We start from the raw sequence: 16264 nt of genomic DNA on the forward strand, positions 1-16264 counted from the left end.
AGACGGGCTGACTACCGTACTGGACAGTAGACTGGCCCGGTTGACTGGATTTGAGCGATGATGATGACAGAGGTTTGGTGGACAAGTGTCAGATGAGGTAGCTGTTCGCCCAGCGAGGTGTGTGAGAGGCCGGGAGTGAGGGCGTGTGAAAGGTCGCGCAAGTTGGACAGTGTGCAAAGACAGGCTGCGGTCGGAGCTATAGATGCGCAAGGTGATGATGATGATGATGATGATGTAAAAGGTCGATGGGCCTTACTTTTATTTTGGAACCCTCGGTGAACCAGCCGAGCGTGAATCAGTGTAGCGACGGGAGGTGCAAGAGGAAGAGCGACCCGAGGTTTGTCAGGTGAGAGGCTGAGGGAAAGAAAAGGTAAGAGCATCAGTCATCAACGGCACCCGTGGAGGTGCTTCTTTTTTCCTCTTCTCGTGCTTCCCTCATCATGTGTCTCCCCGTTGCAGTCAGTTTACCTTTCGTCTGGACGATGATTGAATGCACAGAATACACAGATAGACAGATGTGATGGATATATGGTTGGGAAAGCGCAATGAAACAAGTATCTAAGCAAGGTAGTCATTTGCTTCCTTCCCAGATATTCTCTCCTCGGCGAGATTGTTTTGTGTGGTGTTTTGCTCGTCAAAGAAAAGAAGAAGAAAAAGCAGCAGGAGCCAAGGCGGGGTGCTTCCTGGTACTTGGCCAGTGTAGATGTACCTTACCTGGAGGTACCTGAGACCGAAAGGTATACTCCGTACGCGCCTTGAGGTAACCGTGCATGGCTTGGGGAAGGCGCCTCGATACGTCCTGGATTCCTGCCATGCTCGACGAAGGCCAGGCAGAGCGCCTCCTACGGGGGAAGGAGCTACTTTGGCTTCTCTCCCTTTCCGGCCAGCATCATGAAAGACACTTTCCTCAACGCGCTCTCCGTTGCTGCCGGCGTCGATTTCGCCGATACCTCATGTACACTGGAGGTACCCGGGGATTTCTAATCATTCCAGAGGTGTTCCATCCATCATCTTCCTTGCTTCCTGCCTGCCGTCGACTGGGAGGAGGAGACATCTTATCTAAGCTTCTCAGCTCAACTCTCATGATGTTTGCAGTCAAACCAATCGACTCGTTTCAAAACGTCCCTCTCACCATCCCAACCCCGGACCCATTCGCCATGTACGGAGCGCCAGATCCAAGATTGCGATTCAGATGGGACAGGGGAATGGCAAGTGCCCAGCAAGGGGCATCAAGAAGCCTCCCACCGATTCTTTCGTCGATTGTCCGCGGGATTCACTAGGTATATACAGTACAATCAGCACATTTGCTACGCTGAGCCATGTTCTCTATGATGGCAAGGTTCAGGCGAGTGATGACACAGCACTGAAGACAAGAATCGGCACACAGAGACACACAGTTCGACAAACAGACTCCAACTGTGTCTCGACCACGAACGACGCTACGTCGGCGCCAAGGAACCAGAGTTCAGGGGCGCTGGACACGCTAGAGTCGGCCACTTGCGACGTTAAGTTGGGATGATGCATGACATGGCACTGTGTATATACTGGCAGAATTGACAGTCACTCAGAGACACATACGGACACAATCACGGCAATCAGCCGGTATCCATCATTCAAGAACTCTCAAAGTTGGCAATACCATCTACAAACATCCGACAGCTCACTGCTGCCCCCATCTCTATCTGGGTCAATCATACACCATGGCCCCCGGCCGAACAAGGGCTGGGGTCAGACGAGGGCGCGAATCCAAGATGCAAAACTCACATTTTCCCGTCTGCCCTCCCGCCGCCACGTTTCCCAATTCCATGATTTGGGCACCCGGTTGCAGCCAGACACGCACGACACGCCAGGCTTGCCAGTCCCAGGCGCAGAAGAACCAGGTGCCAGGACTCCAGAAGCAGGGCCCGGTTGGCGTGGTCAACCTTGAACCCATGGCTGTGATCCAACCCGTCCCATGGTGCCCATCCAGGATCGGAGCCTGTTCCACTCGCTTGGATGGCGTGGGGCCCCCATTATGACGTCTGCCTCATCGTCATACCCGCTTCTGGCAGGGATAGCATCTTTGGGACCAGACGCCCTGATGCATCATTGGGGGGTAAATATGGATTCGGCCATTTTGCCTGAGGCCACCGGCCAGATTAAGGCATGGGCAGTCAGGGCCCATGATTCATTCCTCTCCGGGGGTACTCCCTCCAGCGTTCAGCATGGAGAGTACCTTACTTACTCACTCGCTCAGTCTGACCTGCAACACCAAAAGCTCACTCCCAAATTATCGTCACCATCGTCAACCATCAATGTCTTTTGCAGGGGTCCGCCGCTACTTTTCTCTCTCTTCCTCCTCCACCATTCATGTAGTCGAATTTGCTCGCTGATACACCGCCAGCCTGTCTTAGATTCCAGCCAATTCTCCATTTGAGGCTACTTGGTCTCGTCTCCGCTTCGCATCTTCCCGCATCACTGGGTCACTGTCGCACCGTACCGCTTGCATTGCCCGTTCTGTTTACCGATTGAGCCAATCATATATCACGCTGGATCCACACACCGAGTCACCCCGCGACTAGGTAACCATATGCCTCCGAGATGAGGATGGGCGACGATGCGCAAGCCACACACGCCACTGTCATTTCACTGACGACGCTTTTCCTTACGCAGTCACTGAGCCTACCTCCTCTAACTAGGTACCTAGGGATTATGGCAACCCATTTCTCATTGATATGCGGGAAATCGGCTAGTCAGATACACCACCCGGCCTCCCGTCCGTCATCCACGCGACGCGGGAGTCTCAGTCGCGAGCTCGGTGTGTACCGCCCCATTTCTATGAGGATAATCAAGATACCTACCGGTACCTGCCTGCCTCATGTGCGAGCAGTGATATGACAACATGGCTCGCTATCGACGAATCGTGATAAGCTGTCTGCTATGTTCAGACTGAGGCTCAACTGCTTCCCTGACGGTGTTGGCACTCATTGGTCAACCATAGGCAGGGCAGATGGGAGTATGGCATCATCAACACCTCGTTCAGCTCTCGTACTTGACACTGGAAAGCTCGTGCTTCTCCTCAGCTAGCCTGACAGACTTGTTAGGTTATCTCACTAATCCTAAACTCGACGCTCTAGCCAAAGATATCTTCATTGCGCTTGTGGCATCACAAACCCGCAAACGGCGAGAACAAGAAGGCCTGAAGCCAGAGCGCCGAATGGACTGGTCCAGACCACTTCTCTGCACGAGCCATATTCTGTCGTCATTCATACATTTTACCTCTCCACGTTTGGCGCGGCTTTGGCCGAATTAGATTCCTAGCCCTTTCCTGCAGTACCAGCCACATCTCGTCCCATCCCAGTCGAACTGCTGTGCTTTCTCAGCCACACATACCTCGGGAGTATGGCAAACAGAGGTCAGTTTACACTGCGACACATCTCGCGACGGGTAAGCCAGCATTGGATTCAATGGGCCCAACAACTTAACTCGATAGCAACAAGTCTCGGCGAATCCTCGTCGTCGGACGTGGCTTCTCATCAGCTTTGGCTTAGGTAACAGCTACGCGCAAACATCATAGAAGAGTGAGCGTTCCAAGGGATCAACATTGCAGTCCACGGGGGTTCCTAATACAAACCTAATGCCGAGTATTCAAGGCTCGAGATATGATGAGAACAACGACGCGCCTGTTATTCAGCTCGCTTGACGCGACTTACAAAGTCAAACTCAGACAACCCAAATCGGCTACATGGTCCGCCCTGCTCCTTGAGACTGTCGCTGGTGGAACATGCTGCATTCACGATCATCAGAGCGAGATGGGGCTCACCATCCCGGCGCGCCCAACGCCGTCCCGAGATGATCGTCATGACGCATGGACAGGCATACCCCTTGGCGCAGCCTACTTGTTGCTAACTCTGCAGGTTGGACGTTGTAAACGCGCGTTGAAATTACGAAGAGACAATACAGCTGCGTTCATGTGCCTCGCTCCAAACCTCCAAAGTGATGCGAAACACCCCTTTGACGTCATGCCTTTTGCCCCCACGCCTGTGGCAGAATAGCGACCGCAGGACGGACTGCACAATGCTGCAATCGGGCACGTGGCACGTCACATCATCACTCCATCGCCATTGGCCACCGGCGTCTCGAAATAAACGGCCTTGAACCATCTCCTGAGTCGACCGTTTGGATGGCAACACGACAATAGTGTGGACGTTTAATCACAACGTTGACGAGCCAGTCGGGCGCTTGCCTCCTTGAGCCGCGGCAACGTATATCCTGACGTCGCGAGACCATCCTTTGCGGCAGTCTCTCCGAACCCATTTGCGGCGGGTTGCAGAACTCTTCAGCCATAGGACCGTTTGCCCCGGCACCTTTTGGAACAACACTGCAGACAAGTGAGTTTCCACAAATTCCGAGGCTGCAATGTCCACTATGAAGTCATTATAGTCAGGGCGGGCTGGGCCATCTTGTTTCTCACCCCGGAAAATGCACCTTGCTAGGATCTTTAGATCAGCATTGGGGTTTCCTGACCAACGGGTTCCTGATACGGGCCTGGACGTAGCATCCATAATCTGGCTCGATATCTGCAACAAAGATACTCAAGTTTCATCTGCTGCTTCGAGGCCTTGAAGGATCATAGTCTGAAGATCGACTTGAAGTTAGACGCCATGTCATTTGAATGTTCAATTTGATATTACAATGCGCAGGCTCTACCTACTCGCATTCATCCACCGGTTGGGCTCCAACTTACACAGGCTCAGAGATCCACAGTTTAGGCTCTGGTGGTTGGGCTGAAAATCGCGGACTACCTTTAAACAGGACTTGAAGTCAAGGAAGGCACTGCAATATCCTAGACTTTTCATGCGATTGGAAAGCTTCGAGGGCCTACGCTTCAGATCACAGGAGGCGCTGCCCCATGCCGCTGCCTGACAATGCTGATCAGCAGCCAGGGGCGCACAGCTTGAGTGCATATTCGTCCCAGCTGCCGGAGTACTTCACGGCAGGCGGGTACGGCCCTCTCGTTACATCTTCTTGTCGCTCTGTGGTGAGTGGCTGAAGCACGGCCTGAGTCGTGGACCACCTTGATATCTAAGGCATGTAATTGCAAGGCATCGCGGAACCTTTGCACACGCAAAATGCTGTGCAATGGGGCAAGACGCCCGGGTGGCCGTGGACGAATATAGACTTCAACTTCGCATTATGCGGTTCACAATCACTATCAACCATTGAGCGCATTTTTTCTTTCATTCGCCTTCATGATATGAACACGTCTTCAAATTTGGTGACAAAGTAGGGAGGGTTCGATGATGGCATGGTGAAGTCACAGGGGGGAATCATGCCCTTTTCTCTTCGTGCTGTGCCGCCGACGCGCGCCCGCACTCAGCGCCAGACTGGTGGGCGCAGGTATATCTGGATCTCGGAGTGAGTGCCAGCCCTCATCCTGGTGGTATCGGCAGAGTGAATGAGTTCCGAGCGAGCAAGAGGGTATCAGGCAAGCCCGCCGCGGGGCGTGAAGCACGAGTGAGGAGGGGTGATGTGCGCGAGTACGGCCATCAATGTCCCTCTGGAGCTGGTCACCGCATTGACCAGCGTGGACTTTGGGTACTGTGTACTGCCCATCCGTGACGCCCTTCCGGGTCACGAGTAAAGTGCAACCGCTGAGGAAAAGAGAAAAGATCTGCCTTTGGCGGAGGGGTGTAGATCGGCTGCTGGAATCGCCATTTTGGGTGGACTAGAGGTTGCGGGGGCGGGGGGGACCGGGGCGGAATTGTGATGTTTGTTCAGGAGGTGTCAAGAGTCATGGGGGGGGGGGGGGGGGGGGGAGGGATAGAGGGGTGCGTTGTGGGGGGGGGGGGGGGGGGGGGGGGGGGGGGAGGGCGGGGTGGGGTGGGGTGGGGGGGGGGGGGGGGGGGGGGGGGGGGGGGGGGGGGTGTGTGTTTGGGGGGGGGGTGGGGGGGGGGGGGGGGGGGGGGGGGGGGGTTACGGAGATTATTAATTCGAAATGTTGGTGTTTTCCACTTATGAGGACTTTGATTTGGTCTATCGATATGATTGATCGGGTTGATCTCCGTGGTCTTTGAATGACATCAATCTGAGTACATCATATCTGAGAAAGGCGAACGTCAGAAGGCTGGGTCATTGAATCGTCCCATCGAAGGGTTTTGCGGTATGAAATTAATGTATTTCCCTATATTGAACATACCGTCTTGCTGTGATCGAGAACACATTTCAATTCACATTTTCGGTATTCTAAAAGCTTATTTTCTTTCCGAATCTGTACGCCGTTGGAATGTGTTTTTTGTGTAAGTGACTATTTAGGTCAGGAGGGGAAATGATCTAATAAGCAATTCTCAAGGGTCTGGTTAATGTGAACGGATGAGAAAGTTAACTGGTATGCCCAACTCTAGTTACTCTACATCTGAAGGTATCCGAACTATGTGCCTCGAGGGCGAACACGAACCTGGTACGCACCTACAAGTCTGAGAGTCTTTGACTTGCAGCTTAGTTGTACCAAGGTTGTGCTATGTGGTAATGCAAGAAGCCAGTAGGCGGTTACGAGTATCAGATGACTTCAAGTGAGCAAGGAAACCAGGAAATCTTGGGAAGTAGATAATGTTGTTCGACATGTTGAAAGATGGGAGTATGGATAGTCGTTCAAAGCTGCGTGACTGCTACACGTTCATGCCAAGGACTCTGGAATGCACTTCGGAAGACTACCTATTGGGAGATGGGAATCATATACGGATTGAATGGTGGTTGATGATTTGAACCTCTAGGGGCATTGGAACTGACTCAGTGATTCAGGTGAGTTATTCTTGAAGTTTGGTTGGTAAACCCTACCGTATTTGGATAGAAACCTATACGATTTATCGAATCCTGTCGTAATTTACTAGTCGACGAACTGTAGAGGCCGGTGTCAAGCTCCAGGTCTCGAAGACCTATTGAAAGTACAAGATCCATTGTCTTCAGTCCATGCTGGAGGTTCCAAAGTTCAAGGATGCCTCATAATTCTACGTAATAAGTGAATTACTTGCAAATGTATCGGCAATACTATGAAGTTATCCACACATGTTGGATGATGATTCAACCTTTCGAGTCTCACTCTATCCAAATGAGCGGACTGCTATATCTCATGATTTTTGCCAGCCTTCCTTAGTTGGGCTTCAAGAGAAGTACGGCCGATGACAGAACCCTGACTGACGAATGTGCTTCGGCGTGCGGCGGCCATGTAACGAGCCGCATACTTTCTTACCCGTGACCAAATTGAAACCATCCATGGGACTATTAGCTCTGATTGACTTCTATGTTACTACAAACAACTCAATCCGGTTTGTTCACTGATAGCCTAGCAGCTGTTCTTGTTATGCCCATTCTCGCCATCAGAGCTTCTCCTGTGGTCTGATCTCAAGAACATCGCTGCTGAGTGACATATGTGGCATTAGTGCTTTTAGCTAGCTCATTTGGAAAGCTGCTCTCAGGGACTCCTCGGAGTCATTGTCTCGAAGTGGTAGAAGGAAGATATTGGCATGGGCAACCCCGACTATACTGCTGGGGACTGAGCAGCTACGATCCGGGTGCCATCGAACTCCCACACAAGTGCCGTGCAACTTCACATCTAGGTCCGACCCCGAATGTTCTCAGCGTTGCCACGATTCCGCGCTATAGCGGCAGCGGTAGGCGACTCCAAGTCTGCCTGATTACGTCTTCGTCTTCTTCGAGATCCTAGGCATCGCCACTGTCGCCAGCTCTCAACAATGAAGATAATCGCGGGGGGGGGGGGGGGGGGGGACAAAAGCGGCACCCCTTTTACCCGTTTAAAAAAGAAAACCAGTGGATTTTTTGAACCCTTTTTTTTCCCAGAGGGCAAGAACTTTTTTTTGGCCACGGATGGGACGGGGGGGGGGGGGGGGGGGGGGGGGGGGGCCGCAACAATGCTGACCACATTCTACCTGTTCAAAAGCAGACCATTGATGATGTTGTAAGCCATTCTTTCACGACAGGGCCAGAACTTATGCTTGAGCCACGGATGGCCTTGCGGCAGTCAAATTGAGCAGGGCAGACACTCAGGAACGGCGTGACCGACGAGGCCCAAAGTGTGCTCTCAACAATCAGCTGCTAGTGCGGCCGCATCGCTCACCGCCCCACGCTCACACACGTCAAGAAGTCGGAGCAGATGAGCTGCACGCAGGCCTGCCCTGGTATCTCGAAATGCCCGATGGGTTTATCCTGTGCCGACGAGTGGATCTCATTCCGGGGCTCCACATGCTGACCAGACCTAAAGGGCGTTGACAACTGGAGTGTGGTCACAGCTGGAAGCGTGACCCGACATCGGGACGGGGACCGAGAACCTGTGACTCCACAGATAAGATACCCAGGAAAAACTTAGCGCCGCTAATTCTCCCCCCCGCCAAACAGCGCTGCCCATCCCACCTCCCATTGACTCACACAGAATTAATTGGCCCATGCCGTCACTCACCTCTTTTACTTTTTTTTCTCAGAAGTACCAACAACAATCTTTCCAGCTCTTCATCCGGTCAATTGCTTCGACGCAAACTTCCTCTGTTCCGCAAAACCTCAATTGATTCCCCCCAAACCCCCTACAACATCATTGACAAAATGGCCGGCGAGAAGGGAAAGGTCTGCTTGGCGTAAGTGTTCTGCCCCTCCTTCCTCCAATTTCAAGGGCCGCGCGCCTGGCCCTGCGAAAATCGGTCCCAAAAGTTTTGTGGAGCGAAGTTCTGCCGGACAAGGTTTTTGGCTATCACGTGCCTCATTGAGCCACAATGATCTTCAGCCACATGATGGCTGGAATATTACTGCGAAGCTATTCTTAGAGATATAGTGGCATGGAGGAAGGAACAATAATGGAGATTGATGCTAATCAATACTTTATAGCTACTCAGGTGGTCTTGATACCAGCACTATTCTGGCCTGGCTCTTGGAGCAGGGGTAAGTCATTGACCTAAGACGGACGTTTGGCAAGTCAAAGCTAACTTGGTATTCAGATACTCCGTTGTGTATGTGCTTCTCGGCCGTCTGTAATGGCAGGCGTCAGTTTGAATGACTGCCAGTCTAACATGGAAACAGCTGCTACCTCGCCAATGTTGGACAGGAAGAGGGTGAGTAGCCATGTGCTCTGTATTTCTACGCCAAAGCTAACCGAATACTAGACTGGGCTGCTGTTGAGCAGAAGGGTTCGTTGCAAACCCCCGCTCCCATCGATATATCTAGGCATGGAACCATTCGATCCAGTGAGCTAATGCTGTCAAACAAACAGCTCTTCAGATCGGTGCTGAGAAGGTATGTGAATATTATATTTACAAGCTGCCACCACGCATCCTGAAGACCGTCACTAACAAGCTATCCTAGATGATCATTGACGATCTCAAGCGCGAGTTCGTTGAGGAGTGAGTAATCATGGAATCCATGTGAATGCTACACGGCTAACATCATGTCAGGATCTGCTGGAAGGCTGTTCAGTGCGTAAGTAAAACCGGATGTACAGCTTCAACTATGCCAATTGGCTCACGACCACCTGCCCATTGTAGAACGCCATCTACGAGGACCAGTACCTTCTTGGTAAGCTTATTCAGCGACCGAAGACATTCAAATGCTCATCTCCTCCGCAGGTACCAGTCTGGCCCGCCCCATCATTGCCCGGGGTCAGATGAAGGCTGCCGCCGCCACTGGGTGAGCTGAACTGGACATCCCATTTGGGAGGATTGAACTGACATGGTATCGCAAGCTGCCAATTTGTTTCCCACGGCTGCGTAAGTAATGGACAAATCCAACTACTCTTCACTCTTGGCTAACTCTGCTTGCAGACCGGCAAGGGGTAAGTGATCGAACGCTTTTGGAAGCACGTGTCTCGCGTGAGCCTGACTGCTGACATTCTTGAACAGTAACGACCAAGTTCGTTTCGGTAAGACTGCTGGCCTGTTCATCGACATTTGACCCTTCAATACTAACGGGAAACAGAGCTTGCTTTCTACACAATCAACCCCGAGATCAAGGTCATTGCCCCGTGGCGTGGTACGTAAACCAATGTCTATGTAGTAACCTTTTCCTGACTAACGAACTTGGCCAGACCCTACCTTCTTCAACCGCTTCCAGGTAAGTCTTTGGTGCCGCTATTCTAGCTGAACTCGTATTGTGTTGCGAGTATCGCCGCTGACGTCTTTGCGCTACAGGGACGCAACGACCTCCTTGACTACGCGGCCGAGAAGGGTAAGCTAGCTTTGCTCATCTTGTTGATTGTTGACTAAAACATTGTTCAGGCATCCCCGTCACCAGCACCAAGGCTAAGCCCTACTCTATGGTAAGAAATCCCCCTTCACCAACCCCCAGAACTTACGGCCATATGCTGACGAGACATAGGATGACAACTTCGGTATTTCACCCCATCTCGGAAGAAAAAAGTACTTCTGCTGACATGAAAAGCCCACTGCTCGTACGAGGCTGGCATGCTCGAGGACCCCGATGTCACCCCTCCCGAGGACATGTGGACCAAGACTGTCTCCCCCCTGAAGGCTCCCGATACCCCCCTCGACATCACCATTCACTTTGACAAGGGTATTCCCGTCAAGGTTGTCACTCCTCAGCAGACTGCCACCGACGATGTCGAGCTCTTCGCCCTGCTCAACGCCATTGGCAAGGAGCACGCCGTCGGCCGCATTGTGAGTATTTTTCACTCCTCAAACTTTACCATGCTGCTTGAAGAATGTGTGAACTAACACTAGACGTAGGATATCGTCGAGAACCGGTACAGAAAACTGCTCTCCTTGATGATGAAACTCAAACTGACTTGGACATCAGCATGATCGGCCTGAAGAGCCGTGGCTGCTACGACTCCCCCGCCATGACTATCCTTCGTCTGGCTCACATTTCCCTCGAGGGTCTCGTCCTGGATGGTAAAGTTCGCGCCTACCGCGACTTGCTTTCCAAGCAATGGTCGGAGTGCCTGTACAACGGCTCCTACTTCAGCCCTGAGCGCGAGTTCTTGCAGCGTAAGTCCAAGACTACCCACAATTGATGAGAACAGCCGAAAGCTAACCGCGTCGACAGCGTCCCTGGACCACTCCCAGCAGCGTGTACGGAGAATTCAATCCTCTTAAGGTGATTGTGTGGTAGCTGACAGTGATCTTTCTAGGTCAACGGCGAGGTCCGCCTCCGCCTGTACAAGGGCAACGCTTACTGCCTGGGTCGCAAGTCCGACGAGAAGCTCTACTCCGAGGAGGATGCTTCCATGGACTCTCTCACCACCTTCGACCCCTCCGAGACTGTAAGAAGGCCATCCTCAGAATCGATCGAAGAAACTTGTATACTAACGAGATGTGACAGTCTGGCTTCATCACCATCAACGCCATTCGCCTCAAGAAGGTACGTGTCAAACAAATGCGTCGCACTTTTTGTGTTCACTAGCTAATGATCCCATAGTTCGGTCTCCAGAAGGCCGAGGCCGGTCTCAAGTTCTAAGGAGAAGACGCTTGAATTCGGAAAATGCACCTCGATCGCTTCTATGCTCAGACCGACAGGTCATTGTAGATCTGGAAGGTCGATGGTAACAATACAAGGATTCTCTTTCTGATCAATGTGACTCACCTTGCCACGACGCCGTGATGTTTCGTTCAACATACGTATCTCATTTTGTGAACACAACCTTGTCCATAGCTCGGATTCTGCTTTCACCAGTGCCTAGAATGCTAGGAAGGGACCAATCTCGTATCATATGAGAGGGAGCAAAGGTCATAGACCGCTAAGGCGGCCAGGATTAAATTGGCGCGCGAGAGTACTTCACATAGACAGGTCAATCTCAGGATTATGGTAACCTAAGAGATACAGGGACATCGAATGGACAGTTGCAATGGTATCTCCAAAGTCTATAGGAACATGTTAAGCTGAGAGAGTAACCAACTAGTATCCGAACCCGTTTACCTAAACTATTGCCCACGAACTTCAAGGAAGAAACTCTATTTTTTGTTTCCAACGTCTAAAAAGACACATAGTCAGCACTCTTCAGATCATCACTAACCGTACTTTGACCAGTTTTCAACTTACTGAATTGGAAATGAATAATATCACCATCTTGAACAACCTATAAGCAAAGAAAAGAGCGTCAGTGTGTGCCAGCCTTTTGGGAAGTAAATCAGGTATAACTCACATATGACTTTCCTTCCTGGCGGTACTTGCCAGCAGCCTTGATGGGACCCATGGACTTGCCGCCCTCGCATAGGTCGTGGAAGTCTTGGTAGGCAACGACTTCAGCCTTGATGAAGCCCCTCTCAAAGTCGCTGTGGATGGCGCCGGCAGCTTGCGGAGCAAGGCAATTTCTCGGAATCGTCCAACATCTGATTTCCTTCTCGCCCGCTGATAGAAAGTTTAGTATGGTCACCCAGGGCCAGCAAAAAGAGTAAACATACCAGTGAAGTAATACTGCAATCCAAGCTTCGTGAACCCTTCCGTCACAATCTTATCCAACTTGGACTTGACCTTGCTCTCCTTGAGGAACTCCTCCCGCGCGGCCGGGTCGTCTTTCAAGCTGTGCAGCTTCTCCTCGAACTCGACGGAGAAGGGGATGATGTCGCGCGGGACGCCGCCGTGCTCGGTGACCCACTTGGCGATGGACGGGAGGTACTTGCTCTTTTGGCGGAGGTAGTCCTTCATTGTCAGGTTGACGAGGTAGATGACGGGCTTGGTGGTGATGAGGGACATCTTTTCGTTGATGAGGGCGATTTCGGCGGGGGTCCAGCTTCCGTCGCGGACTGGGGTGTTCTTCTCCAGCATCTGGTTTACGGTTGTAAGAAGGTGAAATCTTCGAGACGGCTGGTGATTTGAGCCTGGAAAGTTTGGACTCACTGCTTGGATCTTTGTCGTTGTCTCTGTGAAGAGGGGCAGCATCTTGTACTTGCCTCCTGCCTTCTTGACGATCAGCTCCTCGGCGACGATGGTCTTGGCCAGAATGTCTGAGAAAGGTGTAAACCGAGTGAACCAGATTTTGACAGAATAAAACATACCAAGATCCTTCTTGCAAAGCTCATTTTGAATGGTTTCTATATAACGGTCCAGTCAGTTACCTCAACTTGAGAGACGTGCCAGAGTTGCATGGACTAACCCAAGTCACGGACGGGATCAACCGAGTCATCCACGTGCAAAACCTCGTCGTTGTCAAATGCTCTGTTACACAACCCAAGTCAGTCGCCAACTCATCAAGACGTAGTCCTTCAGCCACAAATGATGGTTGTAGTACCTGACAATGTGGAACATGCCATCGACGGCCTGGATATGAGACAAGAAAGCATTTCCAAGTCCCGCTCCCGTCGAAGCACCCTTGATCAAGCCAGCAATGTCGGTGACCTGCAGATACGCGGGGTACATGGAAGGCGGCTTCCAGAGGTCACACAAAAAGTCCTACACACACAATGCCCACGTTTCAGCCACATATTCAATTAAGGTAGGTGACCCTTTTTAATAGGCAATCTTTTCGTATCTCGACTCTCAACTTACATATCGAGCGTCAGGAACAGCACATCTCGCCTCGTTGGGCTCAATCGTACAAAAGGGGTAATTCTCCGCAGCGGCGCTCTGCTCGGTCAAGAGGTTGAACAGACTCGACTTGCCCACGTTGGGCAGGCCGACGCACCCCATCTTGAGGTTCTTGCTGACCCTGCCAAACGCCACGACATTGTCCTTGACAACTTCAATCTTTTTCGGAGGCATGGCGACTAATTTGACGGGGCTGACTGGACTTGATCAAAACAAAACCGAAGAAAATGAAATTTCTACCAGAATCCTTCCCTTTTGAGAGTTGTAAAAAGACAGATTCTGCGGGCAAACTTTTTGGAAAATGGCCTGATTATTCCAGTTTAGGCCCACTAAAGAACAAGGGTTAAGGAAGATGCAGTTTTAGGGGTCCTTTTCTGGAAGGCGGCTCGTGCGGAATCGGCGTCTGGGGAAAATGACCAAAATAACCGCCCCACGTGCTGCTCTAAGCCCTTTAAGCTTGACAGTGAACCTGTACAGGGCTTCTCTATTCAAACGTTGAAACACCAGCGTTTTTTTAATGATGATAAGCTACATGACAATAAGTTTTGGACCATTCCCAATGATCGACGGTAAGAGGTGACCTAGACAAGTAGCTCTATTCTACGCGTCCAAATGGTGTCGTTATCACCACCATCGTGAAGCAGAAGCCGGAGATATGGTAAATCCCAAGTACTTCAAGATAAGGTAAAAGCCTTCATGGATATGTGAGAGAAACTGTGTTTCACACAGGAGAGTTGCGCCATTGATACTCAAGACTTTATCGAGTCATACGGCTGAAGGAACAATACATTCTGTCAAGTTCATGTGGAAGCTTCCGTGTCCATCTTGGTTCGCTATTCATCAAAACCCGTCACTCATGACGCCGTCCAATCCTGAAAATCATTACGTTCCCGCTCAAAGCTGCGCTCATAGTTCCCAATGCCAGCCCGCTGTTTCATGTCATAAATCTGTAGTCCATTTGGTTCTGTTGTCTCCTGTTGCGAAATCATTACATCTCCTTCAAGAAATCATCAAACTCGGTCTTGGTCTTCATGTGTTGTGGTAGCAACATCTCCTCGAGTGCAGAGGCGATGTTATGGAGAGCATCAAGTTGCTCCTGTTCAACCAACATGTAGATATAATGGTCCTTAATCATCTCCTCAGTCCAACGCTGATGACTATTGGGGTCGGATACGAGGTCGCAGATCTGCTTCAGTCGCGCTGCGTAGTCCCGCAGCATCGCGGGGTCCAGATTGCTGAACTCGGCATGTGACAGCAACCCAATATGAGCTCTACCAGAGTCACTCTCGAGCCATTCCGAGCCGTTGTTGGTCAGGGCGAGGGACGCGGCGTTGACAGTAGACCTCAGGCACTGAACAACAGCTACAGCAGTCTCGGAGGCAGTCTGGGGAAGGAAGTGGTGGCTGATAGCGAGGACATGAATCGTATTTTGAACTTGATCCTTGAGTGTGTACAGAGCGTCTCGAACTTGGGCAAGACGAGACGTGGGACGTGTCGGTATACGGCCTGAACGTCCAGGGCTGTTGGCGGAATCTTCCGTGTTTTCTACCGGAAATTGCATATCCTGTGTCCGGTAGGTGTTGAAGTCGCTTGATAACAGTTAGTGACGAGGACGACGATGCCGGGAGACGATGACTTACGCTTGTATAATGGGCAGAAACTCTTGCATCTGCTTGTCCTGCTTGTCCAGTGCAGCAGCATACTTGTTCAAGCTCGCACGGATCCTTGCCTCTTCGCTTGCCGGATGCTGCGGCCAGGCTCTGGCTTTTCTCCGAAGCCTTGCAAGAACAGTACGCAAAGAATCCATCCAGAGCGTGACACTGGGATCAAGCGGAATTTCCTTCTCAACATTCGCGTCCCACTGAGATGCATAATCAGCGAGTATGGGACGAAGATCATTGATGTTCGCCATGAGGGCTTGACAACTGTTGGCGATAGCCGGCGCCTTGTCAAAGCCAGTCAACTCCTTGCTGGTCCGATTGAATGTGTCAAGGAGGTATTCGCCAAGAGACTCTAGCTTCTGGCTGATGATGGTAGGATTCACCGAGGAGTCGTCCAAGTCCAGGGTTTCGCCCAAGGTGCCTTCTGGTTTACTCGATGACTCAGCCTCGTCGGCGTCCTCGTTGCCCATTGTTAGGCGGCCGATATCTCGATTCAACCCCTCGATTTCCTTGCCGTTGCTTAGTTTCAGTGGCGGCGTTGGAGTTTGCTGCTTAATCTGGTATGAATTCCAGATTGGCTGAATGGCCTCATTGGGTAGGAGGGAGTTCCCAAGTAAATCTAGGAGGTCTCGCCTTGGTGGCTGATCGCTGCTTGCTGCTGCTGTTGAACTAGAGGCTTGCTTGGCAGAAGTCAGGCGAGAGGAGCTCGCGTCTTCAGTCGCCAAAGGACCGGCAGCGGCATTCTTTAGCGTTCCAACAGTCGAAAATGGCTTGTTGGCTGTGGTCGTCGTTGTGAGAGGGGCACTACCGTCCTCGTCATCGGATGAGAGTGACACGACAGAGTAGTCGTCGGCAATCTCCTCCCACTCTTCCAACCCCTGCTTGGCTGGGCTTTGGGGTCCGGCCATCATGTATTCGGGATCGTATTAGGATCGGCTTGTCTTGCTAGCGAATCGAACGTAGAGAGTAATGGTATCGGTCAGCTACAAAATGTGCTTCAGAATGTTAGCATTTGATAAACAGGACGGCGAGATGAGACATTGAGGGAAGTGGCACTTTAACTACCTAATACTTGATGACAAGAG

At 51.4% G+C, this 16264-nt stretch overlaps 4 protein-coding genes across 4 annotated transcripts; 2 read left to right on the forward strand and 2 right to left on the reverse strand.

The window, feature by feature from the left end:
- Positions 1-3641: 3641 nt before the first annotated feature.
- Positions 3642-4034, forward strand: CABS01_08025 (uncharacterized protein; the record flags this gene model as incomplete). The annotated part of the gene is made up of 1 exon (XM_060541387.1): positions 3642-4034. The coding sequence occupies one exon, from the start codon at positions 3642-3644 to the stop codon at positions 4032-4034; it is 393 nt and encodes a 130-aa protein (XP_060402191.1).
- A 4558-nt stretch (positions 4035-8592) lies between these two features.
- CABS01_08026 (argininosuccinate synthase) lies at positions 8593-11451 on the forward strand (the record flags this gene model as incomplete). The annotated part of the gene is made up of 25 exons (XM_060541388.1): positions 8593-8624; positions 8872-8925; positions 8982-8993; positions 9064-9095; positions 9147-9170; positions 9254-9276; positions 9346-9383; positions 9435-9459; positions 9525-9555; positions 9606-9666; positions 9722-9746; positions 9801-9811; positions 9879-9898; positions 9955-10008; positions 10064-10089; positions 10167-10203; positions 10254-10294; positions 10354-10366; positions 10417-10652; positions 10722-10738; positions 10792-10982; positions 11041-11066; positions 11126-11257; positions 11317-11355; positions 11413-11451. 25 exons carry the CDS (start codon positions 8593-8595, stop codon positions 11449-11451), a joined length of 1239 nt encoding a protein of 412 aa, XP_060402192.1.
- A 494-nt stretch (positions 11452-11945) lies between these two features.
- Positions 11946-13692, reverse strand: CABS01_08027 (GTP-binding protein YchF; the record flags this gene model as incomplete). The annotated part of the gene is made up of 9 exons (XM_060541389.1): positions 11946-11965; positions 12034-12070; positions 12137-12342; positions 12396-12759; positions 12832-12938; positions 12990-13025; positions 13088-13149; positions 13223-13383; positions 13480-13692. 9 exons carry the CDS (start codon positions 13690-13692, stop codon positions 11946-11948), a joined length of 1206 nt encoding a protein of 401 aa, XP_060402193.1.
- Positions 13693-14506: 814 nt separating this feature from the next.
- CABS01_08028 (uncharacterized protein) lies at positions 14507-16087 on the reverse strand (the record flags this gene model as incomplete). The annotated part of the gene is made up of 2 exons (XM_060541390.1): positions 14507-15107; positions 15159-16087. 2 exons carry the CDS (start codon positions 16085-16087, stop codon positions 14507-14509), a joined length of 1530 nt encoding a protein of 509 aa, XP_060402194.1.
- Between the last annotated feature and the right edge of the window lie 177 nt (positions 16088-16264).

The sequence above is a fragment of the Colletotrichum abscissum genome (assembly GCF_030869225.1).
Source record: "Colletotrichum abscissum strain IMI 504890 chromosome Unknown Scaffold_18.1, whole genome shotgun sequence".
In the NCBI taxonomy this organism is placed as follows: domain Eukaryota; kingdom Fungi; phylum Ascomycota; class Sordariomycetes; order Glomerellales; family Glomerellaceae; genus Colletotrichum; species Colletotrichum abscissum.